The sequence below is a fragment of the Amblyomma mixtum genome, chromosome 2, assembly GCF_055824585.1.
Source record: "Amblyomma mixtum isolate Tamu chromosome 2, ASM5582458v1, whole genome shotgun sequence".
NCBI lineage: Eukaryota > Metazoa > Arthropoda > Arachnida > Ixodida > Ixodidae > Amblyomma > Amblyomma mixtum.
Window position 1 is genome coordinate 23,628,494 of NC_143013.1, and position 21,000 is coordinate 23,649,493.

The 21,000-nt window shown below is 47.3% G+C and overlaps 2 protein-coding genes across 7 annotated transcripts in view; one reads left to right on the top strand and one right to left on the bottom strand.

Annotated features, from left to right (window-relative positions):
• LOC149358691 (metabotropic glutamate receptor-like) overlaps positions 1 to 21,000 on the top strand; it is a 297,659-nt gene that overhangs the window by 261,118 nt on the left and 15,541 nt on the right. Inside the window, exons 9-10 of one of the 6 annotated variants that reach the window (XR_016288715.1) lie at positions 6,792 to 6,880; positions 10,468 to 10,546. The exons of 4 other annotated variants lie outside the window; for them this stretch is intronic. Coding sequence is in view for 1 of the 2 variants with exons in the window: in XM_089570849.1 (XP_089426975.1) it covers positions 10,468 to 10,672; positions 12,343 to 12,427 (290 nt within the window). In the remaining variant the exon portion in view is untranslated. Of the gene's footprint in view, positions 1 to 6,791; positions 6,881 to 10,467; positions 10,673 to 12,342; positions 12,445 to 21,000 lie in introns of those variants that run through there. One more of the 6 variants, XM_089570849.1, reaches the window with a different exon arrangement.
• On the bottom strand, positions 1,607 to 3,932 carry LOC149358692 (uncharacterized). The gene is made up of 2 exons (XM_089568891.1): positions 3,735 to 3,932; positions 1,607 to 2,523 (listed from the first exon to the last, which is right to left on the bottom strand). The coding sequence occupies exons 1-2, from the start codon at positions 3,743 to 3,745 to the stop codon at positions 2,097 to 2,099; spliced, it is 438 nt and encodes a 145-aa protein (XP_089425017.1). The 5' UTR covers positions 3,746 to 3,932; the 3' UTR covers positions 1,607 to 2,096.

A 21,000-nucleotide genomic window follows, 5' to 3' on the forward strand; every position in this document is an offset into this window, starting at 1 on the left:
TTCAAAGCAGGTTATTCATTACCTCTGTGGTCCCGAGAATTGACCTCGGCTACGTGAGCTCGGTAGTGTTCGTGCCATGCGCATTTCCGCCTGTTCACCCTCGAGTCTCCTAGTGACGGCAGCGCTCAGCCCTGTAGTGCCGGAGCTCCCATTTCGCTTGCGGGCCTGTCTAAACCAGCGTTGCGCGCCCGCCGTCGCTCAAAGCAGGCCCAGACTCTCTCGGGCATGTCGCGACGTGCAGCGTGACTCATGCCGTCTCGCCGGCGCCGACACGGACCCTTCCTCCTCCCCTCTTCTCCGTCGGTGCGAACTCCTCCGACGCTCGCCGGCTCTCGACCATTGGTCTAATTTGAATGGTGGCCAGTGCCGTGACCTGATTGGAGGATTTTAACGGCTGGCTGCCGTAACCGTTACCAGCGGCTTTAAAAGCGGAGCCGCGCTGAACCCGCGCAGCAGACGGGCAGCAGAAGAGCCATCACGCCGGAGCTACGCTCGCCGCCGGGGCCGCCCTTCTTCTTTGTGCTAGCCCGTGGTGCTCTTGGCCCTTGTATCATGTAAACGCCCTTGTACATACTGTACATAAAAGTCATTTGACTCACCGTCGCCTCGACCGTTTCCTGGCTCGGACACCCAGTCCCAACAGCCCCAAGCCGACGTGACAATACGAGCGCCTGGGCACCCTCGTGACCAGTTTTCAACTCTAACGTGCGCCATCTGCCCGTATGGCGCACCATGGACAGCTTTGCAGCTTGCAGCTTGAGGGGTGCTCGCGAAATGGGAGCCGTTGGTCTCGGAGGCATGGCATTACGAAATTCTTCCCGCGCGTCGTTCCGGCTTTCCAGGCTCCCAAAGGGGCGTCGTAGAGACCAAAGCTTTGCCGCCGCAATGATCAGTGGTACATTTTAATCTCATTTCACGAGTAATTAATTACTTTTGCTGCGAAATTACAGCGGGAAAAAGTACTTAACTACGTTATTTCATTACTAGACCAGAGAAGTAATTCAATGAAATACAAATTATTGAAAAAACTTAGAAAATGCTTATAATTTTAGTGACCCTTTACGTCCCCGTATACCGATACACTGCTTATGCATGGCCCTGTAGATATTAGGATATGCTGTCCCCGTCATCCGTGGATGCTTGAAAGATGTTGAAGAAGAAGCCTACGAAGAATGTATGCGCTCTATAAAATACATGGGCTTCTGTGAGAACTACGTAAGAAGAATTAGATGAGCAGAGAAAAGGCGCAGTAATCCTTCACCTCGCCCTAGCGCAATCGCTGTGAATGCATTTCTGCAGCAGCTGCAACCAGCGTTTTGCGGGCATATCTGCATTTGTTTGGATCGCAGTAATATGACAGCCTCAATCCTCAAGCTTATGAAACTTTTTTTTTAGAGCAAGAGCTCAATTCCTCGGGGTAAAACTTCCGATTTCGATGTGAGTGAGACAACGACCACAAGGCCAAGCCGAACTTAACTGCATGGTGACATGGCCCAAGGTATGATAGATGAACACGTGATCATATGACTATGACCATTTGGTACCTGACCCTTACCTTTGACCTTGACATTTGATTTGAGACAGTGGAGACCATGTTTAACAGAGCTTCCGCTCGTGTAACTAGGTTCAAGCCACGTTGAACCTCAGCCATTTTTATTGTAATGAATGCATTAGTATACAGAGCTTCAAGCGGCGCTCAAGGTATTGATTTCTCTTTGGTAGGCAACTTGAGCGACGCTTTGTTACACTGTCACCATGGGTGGTGAACTGGCTCTCGCACAAAGTGACAGACACGATGGCCTCCTCTTCCCGCTCTTACAAAAAAAAATTTTAGACAATCTATAGACTGTCCATGGACTTTTGTCTATAAGCTTATAGACTCTCTATAGAAAAATCCTCTAGACTAGTCTATAGGCAATACGAATGCTATAGACAGTCAATAGGCTATCTATAGATTTATGGCCGTACACTTTTAGTGGACTTGTCTATGGACAATCTATACATAATGAATAGACAAAAAGAAATATCTATAGGAAGGCAATAGAGTCCATAAGAAGTCTATAGACTGTCTACAGGCCATTTTGATAAGGGCGTGGTCAGAAAAGGTCAGCACGCACAAGGAGAGGACGTGCGTACGGCGCTGGCTCGACGGCGGCCGCCGGAAGCACGAGGTACACGGCTCGGCCGCCACCGCCGCGGCGGCGTTGCATGTGTCCCGGGTAGTCGCGGTCTTCACCGCCAGGAATGATGACTCTGCGCCGGGTCGACGAGACGACCGTGGTCGAAGGTCGATCCATGTCGTCGTCATCGTCGTCCGTCATGTCTCTTCCTCCTTGTGCGCGCGTGGTACGCTCCTCGTGGGTGACCGTCTCCTGGCGCTCGCGAGCCGCCACGGGAACCAGGGGCTCCAGCGAGAGGGACCAGGTCCCCTTGCCCCCAGCGATGATCAGCAGCAGCAGGAGCGTCACTATGGAAACGGTGGGAAGCGAGCGAAGACCCACCCACGCCGGAGTCGTGCGCTTCCTGAAGTCAGAAGACGAAGAAAAATAAATGTGCACTTCAGATTTTCTACAGGTCAGCTTTATACGCGTATGTGTTGGAATAGAGTTCTTTGCCCTCAGAAGTATGCACGTGAGTGTGTGTGTAAGCGGTGCTGATTGTAACCTCCGTGGTCAAGCGTCCTGTTTACAACAGGTAATTTCCTGCGGCCTCAAAACGCATGGCGAATGAGGGTTCTTGTACCAAGCTCTAATGTCAGCCTCCTGTGGAGCTGAAAAAAAAAAGATAATTTTTTCCCCACCCTGCAAAGCTTCGGGCTACGCTGATGCTAGAGGCCTCTACACCGTCCGCTGTCGAAAGCGGTTACAATTACTGGTTTGTGCAATTAAAAAAAATTACATTGTGCGTGCGTGCGTGCGTGCGGGCGTGCGTGTGTGCGTGCGTGCGTGCGTGCGTGCCGAAGTATGTCTTCCTTCGAATGCGTTTTATATTTGCAACTCTCCTATGGAATGTTTGAGAGGTTCTGGTACTGGAAAAGGAGCGCAAGGTGGGGACGTTGGTAGAAAAAAAATAATAAAAATCACAAAAGTCCTACCAAACGAATATCTCCGTAGGCGCCAGAAAGAGTGTTTTTGTTTTTCAATTGCTAGTGTGCTTCACAAACGCGTGTTGCCTTTTGGCGGGGAAAATACTTTCGCCTTGAATGTCGAAGGGATAGGAAACTTATTAGCTTTAGTCAGGCAACGCAAAAGTTATTGCTGGTTGGCTACCGTTCTTCTAAGCTACTCAGGAACACTGCGTGCGTTACGCTGTTATGAAGTCCGGGAAACGTTTCAAAACTGCAAGAGTCTTGAAAAATTAAAACATTTCGAGTGCTAGAAAAAAGACGCATACGAACAGTATAAAAACACTAAAAGCTGTTCTAAACAATTCGCTTGTCTTTATTGCTGCTCCATGTGACCTACAAAACTGAGTTATTGTTTAAAGCGTTAGCCACAACAACCTTTCCACGAATTGAAAAGTCCTTGTTTACTTGCCTTCGTGGAGAGAACCGAGCAAAATGCACTACGAGGCTTCCTCGACTGCATAGTAAGTAGGAGTCAAAGAGTTATTCAAGTACAACCACAACCACGTCCGGTATTATTTCCTAAAATACCGGACGACACTGAACACTGCTGAAATCTAAAAATATGTGAAGTAAAAAAAAGAATAAATCTGAATCATGGATAACTTACGTGCTGGACATGTTCGGTACGCCTCAAAGGCAGCTCGCACGTCGAACCGACATCTGCCTAGGGAATAAGACACCAGACCACAGCGGCATCCCTTCTTATAGGTTTCGTGCCGAACAACATCAACGGTAACAGCGACGAAGAAGGGCGATTTGTCTCGAGAGAAGATCACGTGGTGTACACGCTTGGCTTGGTCCTCCGTGCGTCGTCCACTCGGCAGCTTTTGGGCCTCGCTCGTTCTCAAGTCCCCTCGCTTCGGTGATCTCGTAACAAGCTAAATCCTCCCTTCCGTTCGCGTCCGCCCAGTTGGGCAACCGAGGGTGCGCAGGCATTCGCGTCCAAACACGCGCTTGCTGGCTACAAAAGGAGCAGGGACAATTTTCGAAGGTCCTTGAGCGTGTTGCGTGGTTGCGATGACAGCCCGCTGATTGCTGTGCGTGCAAGACAAGAGATTCCCTTCTTTTTAGTGGAAGAGGCGTGGTACGCTTGAAACGCCCTTGCCTGACATTGAGGACGAGACGTAACTTATTGAGACGTGTGAGTGCGGAGCAACGCCACTGGAGCTCCTTCGCCGAAACGTCGTCCTTTCAAGGTTTGATAGCTTTCTGAGAAAAAAAAAGAAGGTGGCTTCAAGCTTACTTTTTGCTTCGACACAGGCGCATGCAATAAATGCACAATTTATGCGTTTCTGTAGTGGACAAATTAAAGAGCCGTGTGGTGTGTGATAATAATTTATGATTTGTCATCTCATGCATTAATTGTCTGCAAAAAGGCAGGAGACGGAAGGGAAATGACACGCACACAGGCGCTCCTGTGTCATGACTGGAAGAACAATGCCGCGCCAACTTAACCAGCTATCCCAAATTGCTGCTTTACTAAACTACGCTCCTATGTGTGAGTCTCCTTCAGTCGCGTAGGTTTTAGTGCGCTATTTAAGCTTGAATGCCGTAATAGGCAAGTATGTGCGTACGAATTGTTGTTCATTTAATTACGACTATCTAGTTTGGGTGCGCGCTTCTAATAGACCTCCTTATTTTTGAAAAATGCCAAATTGAGAATGGAAAGGTCCACCCACGTGCTCGCAAAATTTTCGTTAATCTTTAACCACTGCCAGAGATTTTTCAAAGCTAACTGTCGCTTTAAAATACAATTATATTTTGTTATCGGCCGTTGCAAAGATGTTAATGTCGTTTGCATGTAGCATACACTGTTCAGATATGTAGACGGGAAGACCATCAGTGTAGTTTAAAAGTAGAAATGTAACGAGGATTGAACTCTGTGAAACTCCACTATTTGCTGCTAGTCGCGAAGATGTACATTCATACGCTTGCTTTTTTCTTGATTCAGTAACGAATTGGTCTGTCTAGCCCTGCTGTTCTTCGGTTTGGGCGGTTCCCAGAAAAACAGTGCGTAGCGAGAAATTCTGGGCAATCAATTTTTGTCAACGGGAAATTGTTTACGAACACAATTTTTTCACATATCTTAGGAGTGCAAGATAATAATCGATATATCTGCAGATCCCTTCTCGGGACGCTCGTATGTTTCTGTTATTTATTATCAAAAACGCACCCCATTGACTTTCTATGGGAGCCCTAACTACTTTGTACGAGCATAGGACAAACTTCAGAAGCAAGATCTTGCTACGCGTCTGAAGATTAGATGAATCCCGTCATTATGTTCACAACAGTATCTTACAATTTTTCACAGTTGCCTTAGAATTATTGCCAAAAACTCACTTCATTGACCTTTTAAGGCAGTCTCGCCTATCCCATGCAAGCGTAGGAGGAATTGCAAAAGCAGTATTTTGCCACGCATCAGAATGTTCCATCATTCCGATCAACACGTGCATATCAGCATCTTAAAGTTTTCCGCAGCTGCCTCACAATTAAAACTGATGTTCAAGAAAGCTCTACTTGGTCATGCTACAAAATTATTAGAACCGAGGTGTGAAATCCACAAGAGTGAAATGGGAAGGGAGATGGACCGACGAAGACAAGACCACGGGTCGAAACGTTGGCAAGCGGACTCGGGCTTCCCTCCCGTGGTGCGCGCAGTTGAAATACGTTTCTTACATAAACATTCATTATCTCAGTGGTTTAAAACGGCGCACCGTCTTTCATCAGGGTGCCCTGATAGAGCGCCGAGGGTGACCGCATTTTCTAAGTTCTAGAAATTTATATGGCTACTAGTAATGACCGGCTCCAAATCTCTAATTGCAGCCAGTTTCCTAACTGTGATTAAAACTGGTAGCTAACAAGTTATATACCAGAAATTAGTTAATCTGCGGGCTAGTTAACCTTATTCATCTGTTTTTGGTGCCTGCCGACGCAGGTATTATTGTGCTGCAGAAGCCGTCTTCATAACTTAAAAAGCCTATTATTAAAATTAGTGGCGGGCTTCCCTGAAGCCCGCCACTAATAGGTCGCCACTAATATAGGTCGTCATGTATAATTTGCATCTGGTTACACCCGAGATTATGGATACTACGCATTGGAAATTGAATGAATTTGGCGTTTCAGTCAGAAGCTGTGATTTCAATATTTCATGCGTGTCTAACTACTTTACTGATCTCAAGAAAGTCTTTGGAAACCTTTAAATGTAACCATGACTGATATCTACCGTACTATCTTGCTACCGTGTTATCATATATATCACGTATCTACCGTGCTTCATTCATTTCATGCAAACAAACACAATACACAGAATATACTTGATATACCACTTTAATCCCATAGCAATATCATGCATAACAAAGCTTAACCAAGATAAGCAATTCAAAAGCAAGATAAACAATGTAAAACAATGGTCGCATAGTGCATAGCGCACCTAATTCGCATTCCTAAACTAACTAGCTACTTCATGCACCTAAACTAAAAAAAAATGTTTCTTTGGTTTGCACGGAGACTTAACATGAGACAGATATTTTTCAACAGTTGCGCCACCAGAAATCACACTGTGTGAAACTTTTACTTTTTTTTTACACGAGTTGCCTGTCACTCTGCCTTCACAAGTGAATGACGTGACGCCGTGTGAATGCTCCACTCGCTGTTTCCGTTCCAGAAATAGAATTGCATAACCTGAATCGGGGGCAACGGCGAGGAATGGGAAGATCGTCTTGCCTCAGACGCGACTGTTTACTTCCCACATCGGTAAGCCGTGGAGTATTTTCGCTGACATATGCGGCGGATATAGTTTAAATCTTCCCGCTTCTTTCTTTTTCGTGTGACCTGGATTCAAGGCTTTTCTCAAATGCACATGTGGGTAAAAGGCAGCGCACAAACTCCTATCATTTTTCCTGTACGAAGTGTAGTTCACCGCGGTGTATGTTTTACATGTTTGCACATTCCTCGTAGGTTGGGAACTGTGCAGTATTAAGTAATACGAGTAGCTCTCCGCCAAACGATACCTTAGTAGCTGCCTCACATGACGTCACTCTCGCATCTAGCCCACACAGTTTCTGAAAGCTATACAAAATAAAAACATTTATTCTTATTTTCACGGAACAAAAAGAATGGAAACAAGCGGATGCATGGAGGGTAGTGGCAGCGAGCTGTTTGCGGTGAAAGGAGCCCGTGAAGAAAATCTGAAAAAGCATCTCACGTGATGACAAAAAAAAACGAGTTTAAATAGTTTTTTAGAAGGTCTAGTTCTTTAAGGTAGGTGCACAAAACGTTGAATACATAGCACATAGAGGGAGCAGATTCCATGGCTGAAGCGGTGATGATGTGTCTCAGTCTGAATCATACGCTCAGGTGAAAGACACAGGAGCATAGCGAACATACGCTGTTCAAAACAGGATGGGCTCCTGAAAAAAAAAAGTAAATCACATGGCTTAGTCTGGTCTAGTCGACAATGGTTAATTTTGACTGAGAATAATAATCTTCGTGCCGAAACATTACAAGCGTGACGAGAAAGCGAAAATCCGCAACTGGAAAACGTTCGCTCCGTTTCAAAGCTGGCTTCATCCCGATTCCTTTCGCCCATTGCAATTGTTCTGATCGGCACGGCACAACGCCAGTGGTAGCTACGACGGCGCCGACGGCGACGCTGATGCCTGTTACTACGATGAAGGCCTCCAGCAGAGCTACCATGCATTAGAACTCTTTCGCACTCACGAACGTTGCGACCGTCGTCTAAGCATCTTCTTTTTCGACGGCTCAAGTTTTTGCGCATTAAGTGGCGTAAAGCGAAGGTAACCAGCATTCAAACTCGACAAGAGCAACAAGACCACTTTGAGCTGGCGACAAGGCCAACCCACCGTACCGTGCGTCCGGCTTGAGTAATCCAGTGTTTCGGCCGCATTCCGCCAAGCTTCGAGCGATCACGTCGAGAGAGGCCGCCATGTTAGAGGTTGTCGCGTTTTTCACACCACCGGCGTCCGCTTCGTCGGACCCCGATGGGTGAGAGAGCGTGACCACGAGCTGTGTCGCGGAAGCTCTTCCGAATGACATCAACGCACTGCTCCTTTCCGAATCGCATGGTCGGTCTGATGCCTTCGAGACAGGTGATGTCCCTCCCCCGCATACAGGGGTGCACGCCCGCGCATATAAGGAAGACGGCCTCACAAGTCAGGGCAAACCACTCGTCACGGTGAGGTTGTGCGTTATCCACCGCACCCGAAGCAAGTGTCAGTCCATCCTTACTTCTTCGAACAGGGTTTTTAGGATCTGTGATACAGTAGCAATGGTAAGTGGAATTGAAAGTTTTAGTATCTATTGACAGGTGTTTTTTAGTGCATGGTAGTCTCATGTGCACGACATTGTCATTGAATTAAACGAGGAAGAGAATACTTGTAGAGCTCCAATTAGTATAATGGAATTTACTGGGCGAGTTGGTTTTCCATTTTGACAGTGAAAGCGCTCAAAAGGACAAGGACGACAGAAAAGGAGAGACATACAAAGCGCTTACTTTCAACTGAGTTGAAAGTAAGTGATCCAATTAGTAGACTAAAGCACCGCGGCTGCTTATCAGCTCTCTTCTACACTTCGTCTGCCAAGGTAAAAGAACTTTTAATCCTTTTGAGATCCTTTACGCAAGCATGGGGCTTGGTTATTCTAAGACAGGAGCAGTAAATTGTACAGTGATTACAAATGGGTAGCAACGCACACAGTCCTCACAAACAGGAGAGCGCGATAATGCTCGTACATACTAGCATGCACTATAGAGGGCACGACGGAGCGGTAAACCGTTACACCGGTCTGTCAGCGTCGGTACTGCACGAGCAACCGACATGCTGCGCCTGTGAGGCGTTCAAGCCAGTGATCCCAGGATGCTCTCTTCCGAGAAAGGCCTTCAGTAACGGTTGTTGTAGCCTGAAGGGACAGCAAAGAGGCAGAGCATTTCCGCGGTATGCGCAGAGAACACCGGGCTGAAATTCCGCTGAAACCAGGAGATTGACGGTTCATTGAATAAACACGAGCATCTCCCAGACACGTGTTCGGATTTTCGCAAAGCCACTAAGCTAGGAAATGTGCCACCTGGCAGCAGAGATGAGCGCTGGGCATTCACTGGTTTCTCCGTGGTGGCTCAGAACTGCGGAGCAGCTCTTCGTTTCGCCTTTCAATTTAAAATGTGTTCCTGTGGGCGATACAGTTGCCGGATTCATGAGGCGGAAGTATATCGAGACTATAGACGCACGCGCAGTGTAGCATGCCCTCTCAATGAGCCTCGCCTTCTGGCGATGAAATAACGCGTCTTTGGACCCGATCTTCTGCAGACTCCCGCATTAAAGCCAGGCAGCTTGACAACGTCACCAAAATATCTTGAACATTATGTACAGCGCGAAAAACTAAGACAGGGGAAGAAACACGCAAACAAACAAGCTTAGTTTTTCGCGCTGTACATAATGTTGAACCTTCACCAACTCGCCCAGTTTTCTGTTCTACCAAAATATCTTGGTTGTAGTGACAGATTACAGGGCATGGCACTCGTGCTTGGTTTTGTTGAGCCCGCTCAACAAAACCAAGCACGAGTGCCATGCCCTGTAATCTGTCGCTACAACCAAGATTTCGTACATTGCAAAGAAAGCATCTGCGGGAGTTTCTGAGGCATTAATTTTTGGTGTACTCGACTGCTGCGCTTCTTATCTGTTATTCTTTCTCATCATTTTTATAAGCTTAGGCGAAAATTATGACTATAAAATTCCATGAAAAATCTTCGTTCATTTGCTTTCAAGGAAAATGAATTAGACAAAATCTCAAAACGCTTTCCGCAACTGCTTCACAAATGCATTCTCGCCGGCTGCGTTTGGGATCGTAACGGATTGCCCATATAAGCATCCTAGGGGCCGATGATGATGATGATGATGTCCTCAGGCTTAATGGCACATACCCACGGCGGGGGATTGGCCAGGGCGCATTCTATCGAGCCTATCTTCTTCTTCGTCATCTACCACTTCTTCCTCTTCTTCCAAGTTCACCTGATCGACATGGATACCCTATCCTCTTACCTGAGTGGCCGGGCATGCAGTTCGCACTTATAGCCGTGTATGTATGGTGTATATGTGCACATACACCGTACTCCGTGTGTGGTTCAGGTCCACATATGATGTATGTGGACCTGAACTGTTATTTAGGTGAGCTCTGCAGGGCATACGCAATAACTGTGCAACAAAAATCTGTCGAGCGAACCCGAAGGCAGCGTTTTTGCGTTTCGCAATTAACTACATCCAGCGACTTCCTCCGGAGCCGTCCTGCGTACCCTTCTGATCCGCGTGCTGGGGCCTTCTTTTCTGTAGAAGTCCTCCCTGGTTGTGCTGGCGCTGGTCGTGTGCTGTGGCTGCCCCGTGCTGGTGCATGGCGGTGGTGTGCCCCTCTTCGCGGCCCCCGTGGTGGCCGCACCCGCGGTGCTCGCAGCGCCGGCCGCCGTCTCCCACACGTACTCGCACAAGGTGCACGTGCCGGTCCTTGCAGCCCCCGCCTATCCGCTGCCGTACGTCATCGGTCAGTTGCTTTGAGCCCCACTCCCGTTAGGCCTTACCACTATCCAGTGTTCATCGATACTTAATGTTTCCCACTTCTCTCCTCACTTCGACCGTTTCGAAAAGGTTGAGAATTGGGCGAGTTGGTACGAATTCATAATGCTGTGGCACCACAAGGACAGGGACGCAGACGGAGCGACGACAACACAAGAGCAATTGTTAGTTAGTTAGTTTATGAGGTTTAACGTCCCAAAGCGACTAAGGCTATGAGAGACGCAAGAGCAATTGCGTTGTCGTCACTCCGTCTACATACTTGTCCTTATGGTGCCACAGCGACCGCTTCTAAAGGCTACTTTTGGAGTGGTAGTGGTGGTTGTGACGATGATGATAGTGATATTGTGGCCCTTTTCTTTAGAACGCGTAGTCACAGTGCTAGGTGTCGTAAGTGCCACCTGCGAGCTCTCGAGTAAACTATTTTCGGATGTCTGCGCCTTTCTATAAGGTCTAAGCAGTTCATGAGAATGCCACAGGCTTCACATATCTTAGGGATTAATCATGCGTAGAGCATCCTAAATCAAAGCCTCCGGGGAGTCGCGGGTGGCACGTAACACAAATCCTGCCATGCCGGAGCTGCGGAAACGTGAAGTTATTACTCGACGAGATTGGAGCGCGGCGAATTCGTTCAAGCCGCAAACTAACGCAGTGCCCCTTTAATAAGAGCACATTGAATTCGTCTACCTGCGAGCTTTGGTTCCAAGAGTCGCATCCAGAACTGCGAGCACCCCTCTGTCCTCCAGAGGTATCTAAGAGGAGTTCGCTTTCCCGACTAGCCGTTTTAGCAAGACGTACAGGAACTTTTCGGGAGTACCGAAATTAAATCTCATGGGCTAGCGCCCAGTTCTTTGTAGATTCGAAGGGATCCTTAACAGCGTTCAAGCAAGTTATACTCGGAGCTTGAGATATCTGCTTTCAAGACCGCTCATGTTCACACTCGCCGTTGCATTGACAACAGTAAGCATCGTCCAGCCGCAAAGTACTTAAATAGGATGCTCCAGTTTATGTAGTTGTAACCGGCCTGGTTCCATGGGAAACAAAAATAGTATGTAACCAGCATTCTGTCTCATCAAAATAGGCGCTTGGTAAACTTAACATGACTGGTTAGTGCCAGCAAAGAAAGGCTGTATAGGTAGGCAAACTAACGAAGGTTTTCTTGATTAGTATAGAATGGCAGGCCTTGAGAAGAACATTAATCTTTAGTGGTACAAAAAGCCCATACAATTACATTATTGACATGCTTGGCAAAAGTAGCAATACAAATAGTTCGTTATGTTGTTACTAGGTTGTACAAACGTGTGCTATCCACTACTCTTCTTATTGCGGTAGCGATTGTGTTTGTTGTTGTTGTTGTTGTTGTTGTTGTTGTTGTTGTTGTTGTTGTTGTTGTTGTTGTTGTTGTTGTTGTTGTTGTTGTTGTTGTTGTTGTTGTTGTTGTTGTTGTTGTTGTTGTTGTTGTTGTTGTTGTTGTTGTTGTTGTTGTTGTTGTTGTTGTTGTTGTTGTTGTTGTCGCTGTTTTGTTTAATTACAACAATTATACTACTGCCACCTCTGTGTAGGCATCATGTGTAGAGTCGGGCGCCAATTCAGCGGTGCCTGTGATTAACCGCTTTGATATTTACCTTTTTGTTCGAACAGGATGAAGAAGCAGATGAATACACGAAGGAATCTTTCGGCCCACTTGGTACCCACGCTTCAGAGGAAGACTTTCTTGCTCGAATAAAGCAATATTTGTGATAAGTTTTACACTTCAGTTTCCATCCATGGTACTAGGTGTATAGGTATTCACTTATGGCGACACCAGCTAAAGGTCAGAAAGAGCAACCGAATTCAAACGCTGTCTGAACAAAATAGCTTTGTAAAAGTACTTAATGATTACGTTTCATTTTTTTCTTTGAATTTTTCTACAACATATTTTGTTCAAACTACTTGACGGCTGTAAAGTGTAAAATTCGTGCTTGTGAAGTAGATTAAAGGAAAATATCTGCCTCGAAGACTACATAGCCATGCGGCGAGCATGGCTATGTAGTGCTTTCGGCTCTCGAAAGCACGTTGTCTTTCTTATAGGCAGATAAAAAAAGTTTTCAAGAAAGCTGTGGCACTTCACTAGTAATTCGCTACATTAAACTCCTAATGCGAACAAAGTGCCGACAGCTCTTGATATAATCCACATATTGTGGTCCACAAAGGTTCCTTGTGGACTCTGATTTCTGAATCCTCCGGACATCAAGCCCTGTAAAGCAAGCAACAGGTCACTTGGTTGCACCAACTGTCAGTACACTGACAACACAGCTCACCATACCTGGACAAACAGCCTTTCAAGGCCACGCTCGCTATCTCTCCGCCCTTCCCACCCTCCTGATTTCGTCCTGATGAGCTGACGTTTTTCTTTATCACTGTTCTGCAGCGATTCAAAACCTGTCTGAATCGAATTCAAAAGCTGTCTGAACAAAAGAGCTTTCTATAAATACCGTCTTATCCCTCTTTAGCAGCCTATCCATCCTAGACACAGATTTTCAAGGTCGCGCTCACCATCCTACCTTCCCACATCGCACCCTCTTCCCCCCCACCGGGGCTTCCTTCGTGGAGTGAAGGCCCTATTTAACCCCCGCCAATGATGAACGCTTTGCCAAGACGAAGACAACTCGCCTTGTCGAAACGTTGGCTAAGCACACTGAGGCTCGCCCGTCAACCCTTGTTCACTTTGTTTTATATGAGCGCCAGTTTACTGACAGTCACTCTACTGCCCTTTTTATGCAGTCCACTCATCGACCGTGTCTGTTTCTTTTTTTTTCTGCCCATGCAAAGCCTACTGTTCGACGAGGCAGAGCTGCTTCTAATAAAGTCGCTTGCTGGTTTAGCAGCGTTTCTCCTATTTCTTCGTCATCTGGCTGTGTTACTCTCTCGTGAGAAAAAAGGGAGCCGCGCAGCAGTCTGTCCATAAAGTCTCTCCATGTATGTATCGCAAGCTCTTCGGCTATGCACATGACGGTCGCAAAGCGGGCCGAAATGGTACTTTCGGGACTATATACAAACCGCTGTCCGCAGTTGGATGAATTAGCAAAGCTTACTCACCCCAGAGTTTTCAACTTTGACTGTACGCGACGTGGGTGCAACATTCTGTAGTCAGTCCCACATGGGCTCAGTATGTAATTCACGCGTAAATGTGCCCCTGCGACACTATCTGAACGTCAAAAATAAACTAGCGCAGTTGTCAGATAATGTTGTTACGAATATATCAACTAAACAGTACAGCTCCGCACACAGCTGCTGCTATCATCGGATGAGGGTAGATGTATGTGCGCCGGTCTGTCGGCTGTCACAGCCGCTTGCAGAGAGAAGGAATTTGAAAGAATTGTGAAAAGTAAGATCGAAACCCGTCGCAGAAATCGTGTCCACAAAAGCGAGGGCGACAGCTGCTTGAGCAACAGATAGCCAGACTCTCCCTCTCATCCGCACGCAGCAGAAGACACAAAATTACGCAAAGTTTCTTGCTCTTTCCTTCGACTTTTATATAAACCCGTGCCCCCATCGCGTAACGCGTCTACGTGTGAGGTTTTTTTTTTTTTTTTTTCACGCGATACGTAAACGTCGCTCAACAACTGCAGCGGAAGAAAAATAAAATCATGAGCAAACTAACGGCGGCCTTGAAGCCTTGGCTTAACCGGTTAAGCGAGCATTGGCCAATTGCGTGAACCATAAGTGTGAGCATCTGCGTCAGAAAAAAGATTTTTAAAAAGGTCATCGGCGCTCGCTTTGGCGGCATGAATGAAATGCGTGAGCTACCGCAGTTACGAACTACGTTCATACGTAGACCACTCACCGATTTCACTTATTTCATTCTTTCTTTTTCATTCTTTGCGTGTTCGTTCTCGTCGCCTTCCTTTAATGCCGCGACATCAGTTATTCTGTACTTCACATTCATAGATCCCTGGCAGTCCTGATACCACTCGTGACCCAGTGGTGCAGCGGTTGAGCGATGCGCCACTGCCCTCAGATGGAAGGTGCTGCCATCGACGTGGCTTGTGCGACCCATGTTGCTCTTCACGGGCAACCTCTCACGACCTATAATTAATTTAACTGTCACCTGCCATGCTGGGCAGGACTTTCTTGGAGAGAAGGGTGGGGGTGGTTCGCTACACTTATCGCTTTTGTTTCTTCACACTGGAAAAGAGTGAAAAATGAGTTTTTTTATTATTATTTTAGGACCATGAAACATCAGAAGCCTGTTCGATAAAATTCCTGCGCCGCGCTGCGATACAGAGGCTGTCTAAGTATGACAAATGCCCTGCTAAGCAGACGGGGGAGTAATCGGCACGTCCAGCCTCTCGACAAGTTAAAAGGAGCACGTCTGAATTCTGTCAGCGACTAACCGCAACGCCATCTCGTACTCCAGACACTCGTTCTTCTTTTCTCTTTATATTTAGTGTCTCCCTGCCGGCACTGGCCTTGATGCTGAAAACAATCAGCCTACCAATCATCGGATTCTCGTTATCAGCAGTCTCCACTCCATTCCGTTTGTTAACACGCCCAAGGACGTTACGAGCAGGTTCAATTATTGCTTTTTTTTTTTCAATGTTCCTTCATTCTTGTCACCCGCCGCGCGGCCAGACTGAATAAAACAGAGATGAAAGCGCAGTGATGCGAAGATCTAATTCAAACAACGACCGAAATCGGATTAGAAAAGGATCCGGATCAAATCGTGTTAGTACTCGGTGGCAGTAGTGGTGTCGAAGGTTGCGTTTACAGTGTGATGTATATCGTTACTAACGCCCCCTTCACGTCCTATATTAAAAAAAAAAAAGACTATGAACAGGGTGGCCAGCAGAGTCGTTTCTCGAAACGTGCGTGTCGCTCGCGGCTTCGTGCGGCCGCACGTTAGTCGAAACGGAACAAACAACATAATATAATATCAGGCGAAACAAAAAGAAATAACATTCCCCTAAGCCTTCCGTGGCCTTAAAGACCATCGGCTTCTTTCTAAGCATGTCTTAACGAATCCCTAAATTTCCCTAGCTATTCAAGTCCGCTCCTGGTGTCAGAGGTGTAAGCATACTATCGATAAAGCAACATTTGGCCGATGCATTCCACCAGCCCCGGAGTTCTTCATTCCGCAATCACAATCCGCATAGTGCATGCGAGGAATGGCGGGAAGCGTTAACCATACATGTGGCTCCGCGATGGCTCAGTGGTCACGGCACTCGGCTGCTGGCCGAATGACGCGGGTTCGATCCCAGCCGCGGCTTTCGCATTTCGATGGAGGCGAAATGCTAGAAGCCCGCGTACAGTGCGATGTGAGTGCACATTAAAGAACCCCAGGTTGTCGAAATTATCCGGAGCCCTTCACTACGGCGTCCCTCATAGCTTGATTCGATTTGGGACGTTAAAGCCCCATAACCATAAACCAAACCACTTCGTAATGATGATTTGGTGACGTCACGACTTGTGTATGACGTACGACCTTCTCGACCAATGGGAATTTTGTGACGCCACCGAGAGCTTTTCTGTAGAGAACGGGACCTATAATGCTTTCGCAGTAATGCGTTGAGGAATTGGCTGGTGGGTGCTGCTTCTGAAGGCTGGAGATTTCACTCTGCGGGGTGCAAGACAGACAGACGCCTGCTTTATACCGTGGTCACGCTCGTATTGGTTTCACAGCTAGAGTTTAGTTGATTCGCCCGACTCCTTTCGCTTACAGAACTCACTACCTGCTTTTTATGCGCACTCGTAGTGTCATCTTTGTATCAAACGAGTCTGCAGAGCGAGCCGGCTCTCAGCTTGACCTCTTTTGTTTTCTCGAATAGACTTCACCCACTTCACGTCGATCTCTCAGCACTGATCCCCGCGCTTCTTAACCAATGGGCGCATCTCGTGGGCAAATTCTGGCAACGTTTTCGCTTCTACCTGCGATTGCTCAGAGTCGCGTGGGCCTAGCGACGCTGCAACACACAAGGACCGTCTACGCGCCAGAAGTTTGCCGCCTGTCCTTCGGAAGACGCACTGCATGCAAGGTCTTTGGGCACGCACTGCTTCAGACGCGTCTTGCCGAAGCCTTTGAGCAACCGTGCTCATAAAGATCTTCTCGGGCGCTTCCCCGATAAGACTGCGCGCCTTGCATGTTGCAGAGAGAGGCGGAGACGCACTACCACCGAGGTCAGAGCGCACGGCACGAGGGCGTATATCGTTGTCTGCCGTAAGGCAGGCGCCAGAGGAGGTGGTACGAGACGGAAGATTTTTGTGAAGGTTCCACCGCGCCAGCGTTCGTTAAGATCCGTAGTAGAGCGCCGGAGTGGCCTGCTTTTGCTAGGCGACGAAAAACCACGTGACTTCGCACGCACTTCCATTGTTCCCACTCTGTAATCGCAGATTTTATGCAGCGACGTATCGGCGCTGGCCTGTCTGCCGGGTGTCTGAGGAATCTATCCCTTATGTGAATGGTCGATAGACAGTCTGTAGACTTCTTATATACTCTATTGCCTTCCTATAGATATTCCTTTTCGTCTATTTATAGCCTGTGGACTGTCTATAGACTGTCTGTAGGCAAATGCCTACTAAAAGTGTATGGTCATAAACCTGTAGATTGTCTCTAGACTGCCTATTGTATTTGTATTGCCTATAGGCTAGTCTGTAGGATTTGTCTATAGAGAGTATACAGACTTTATAGACAGAAGTCCATAGACAGTGTATAGACTAAAAATTTTTAGACAGGCTATAAGGGAGGTAAGGGAGTAAGGGAGGTGCGAAGACGCCTCGCGTGATATAGTCACTTCCGTCGCTTCAAACAAAACGGATGCGTTCAGCGCACGAACAGTTAGGTTTTAGTGACGCCGTTGTTCTTTTATTTGAAGAGAAAATTTCTGCTCGCTGTTTCGTTAAGTGCGGCAATAGACCGCCTTTCTGCCACGGCAGAAAGCGGCGGCCTGGCACTTTCAGTAAGAGATAGTGCGCCCCCGTTTCTCAGTTCTTAACGGCCTTCTAATTATTTTCTTATCTTTGTTATTCCTGCGACGGCTTGTGCCTGTCGACAGTTTAAACGCTTTGAGGCTGCTGGCGCCGAGCGCGTCATTACAGAGCCAAAGAGAGGCGAACAGTGATCGCGCATATCAATAACCTCTCCCTCGGAGAGACTCGATCGCTAGCGCCCAGAGCAAAAACGATTCTTGAGAGGAATCTGTAGAAGAAACGATGCTGGGAAGGCGTGTGGTGGTTAGCTTATGAAATGTGAGCCTTAAGGTTAGTGCCTGCAGCTTTACTAAGGCATGCACCTTAAAGGGCACTTCCCACAGATGAGGATGCAACTGCCAGCTGATCCGGCGTTTAAATTTCAGGAAAGGAATGTTCAAGTTTTGTACTACTGGTGGTTTACAATTAGATTCTCTATTACACACAAGTTGTGCACTGGTATGAAATTCAGCGTGAAAATAATTCCTTGCGAATTACCAAAAAACCAGAAACCCTTCCTTTTAGTAACAAGAATAATGAGTTGCAACTCAAGCATTGTTTTTCTTCTTTGTTCTAGTGTAAGATCGCTCTTCTTATCTTTCTTTCCCTCTATGTGTTTCTCTGCCTCGTTTCCGCCTTCGCAATACCTTGCCAAGCACAGGGAACACGCGACTTCAAACATCATAAGTGTATATATCCGTTACTGCCTTCCGTAGCACACCTCCAACAATATGGCCGCGATAATGGCAAGAAAAACTTTTTCTACGGTGACAGACTCGAACTGATATGTTGGCTCAATGCAGCAACCAAGAAATGTTGACGATCAACGACGTGAGAGGGTAGAAATCGCTCTCTGGAAGGGACTATATCAGACTGCACAAACAAAAACGCCTGCAGTCCTAGCAGTACTAGCAAAAAGGTGTCGCGCCCTTTATTACTTTTTTTTCTCATCGTTGAAAAAATGTTAGCACCGCTTCAGAGTAACAATCAGGACTAATGGGAGAGGATGCGTTAAAGAAAGAGCCGAAAAAAAAAAAAGAAACCGATGCTTCCTATGCGGCTAAGCCTCAATAAAAACACTTTGGCAACGTACCCACCCCAAATTTCTTCACGCGTAAGCACGGTATTAATGTATTTTGCTCAACCGAGCACAGTCGAGCATGGCTATATTACTTGAGGGGCACGCGCGTCATTAGTGCATTACTGTTTGCAAGGATCTCAGTTTTCACCGTCTCGCAGGTTGAGATAACAAGGGTTAAATTTATGCAAATCTTCGATTAGGCCGTCATATTCTGTCAGGAAAACGGCAGGCAAAGCTGCCCGTCGCACGAGCGATCACCGCAGAAATTTATGAGTGTCGTCGTCCATTATGCATACAAGGTAAACGCATGCAGACAGCAACATTAGACTCCTTAACGCGCAAAGAGGACGGTTACTTAACGAAACCAACCGTGAAAGCAGCGGTGTAAACACGGCGTTTAAAAACCAAGTGACATTAAGTAAGAACCGGCGTGATGTGAGGCGGGATGTCACCGCAGCAGTGATTTCGGAGAGGAGCTACGCGACCCAGTTCCGACGGCGAGGTCTGTTCGCGCGCGTGGCTTTCGCATTCGACACATATTCGCGGCGGGGGCACTTTAGCCGCAGCGGGTGCTTGCGCAAGACACGTGTGGCGTCTGAATCTGAAAGCAAAATGATCAATGGACGCGGGGGAAGCGCCCGCCAGCACGCCGTGTTGCGGAGCAGAGTGAATACCGTATTTTCTCATTTATTACACGCCCCTGCATGTAAAACGAATCCCTATTTTTTACCCTCCGACAGAAAGGGAATCATTCAGAAGGTCACCTAATTCTATCATGCGTTCACAATGTGACAGCACTAGCATATGTTGATGCCTTTACCGGAAGTGACGTCACTTCCGTGCAGCCAATGAGAATGCTCCCGTCTGGTGAAGTAACTTCCCTCCAGCCAATGGGAATGCTCCTGTTTAATGATGTCACTTCCATTCATCCAATGGGAATGCTCCGGCTGAATGACGTCACTTCCCTCCAGCCAAGTGGGAATGCTCCGTTCTGGGGAAGCAACTTCCTTCCAGCCAGTGGCGAATTATATGACCGTCGACGCATTTTGGCCCTATGCACGCTACCCTGAGAAAAGTTCAACAAGCCCTTTTCTATCTGTTCAAATAAGGCAGGTGAAATGGGCTGCAGCGAAACTCAATTCACGATCTTATTCAATCTTCGCTGGCGCTAATATTTTGCTTGTGTTCTGTCATCACTGTTGACCCAACGAACATGTTGTTAATGGAGCACTCCCTGAACATTTTGAGCGCCATGTCCGAAAGGGCTGACCAGCAAGCTTCAATACGGGGGGGGGGGGGGGGGGGGGGGGGGATTTATGTGGGCCGGAAAAATTTTGCATAGGAAAAACATGCTGGACCTCATTTTTCTGGTGCTAAAAGTACAAGAATTACGTGGTTTCCACGGGACTGCCCTCCTCCCCTGCCCTCTCCAAGAGGAATCCATAAATCCACCCCTGCTTCAGTGGTCTACTGACACAATACACTCTTGGTGACGGTGAGGCTTGCAAACGCTACCATGAAAGGTGCACGCTGGCGTGAAGCCGATTCTTCCTCCAAATTGTCAATTAAATAATCCTTATTTATTCATTTTCGCCATTGGCACGCTTACCGTGGTATTGTTACACTTACCGTGGTATTGTTTTTGGGAATGAAGTGTTCTTTGTTGTTGTGGTTGTTCTGCATTCGTTTAGTGTTTTCATCTCTTTACCAGTGTTTCCGTAGCTGTTGCCTAAACGCTGCTTTTTAAGGGGGGCTGAGGACTCCTCAAGTCACCTACTGGCAACTGTTTTTTTTCAGTTTCCCTCTATCGGTTGCGTACATGTAATAAATAATAACTTGACAATCCGAAATCCACATACAGCCCACACTCACCCTTTTCTATCGCACTTTTTAAGTATTTTGGAGCCGGTAACACGCGCGAACATGCGGTAAGTCTTGGGCGGAAGAGAAGAAAAATGTCTCGCGTAATGGCAGAAGTGCGCACGCTGGGGAAGGAGAGAGCGCACTCGCTTCGTGAGCCCGAAGGGCCTGGAAGGTTCGTTGCCGGTGGTCGCATTCAAAGATCCCTCGCTGATCGGCCGGAGGCGTCGGGAGCGTGGCTTCTTGCAACACGGACGCCTTTCGGTGTGTTGGCGCGTAATATAAAGCCGCTTCCTCCCATGTTCCGTGCCGGCGTAGCGCGAAGCCGAGGGAATTTTTTTCTTTCTGCGCACACGTTGTTCGCATACCGATTGACTTAAAACGGATTACTGCGCACAGTGCTGCAGCTGCCT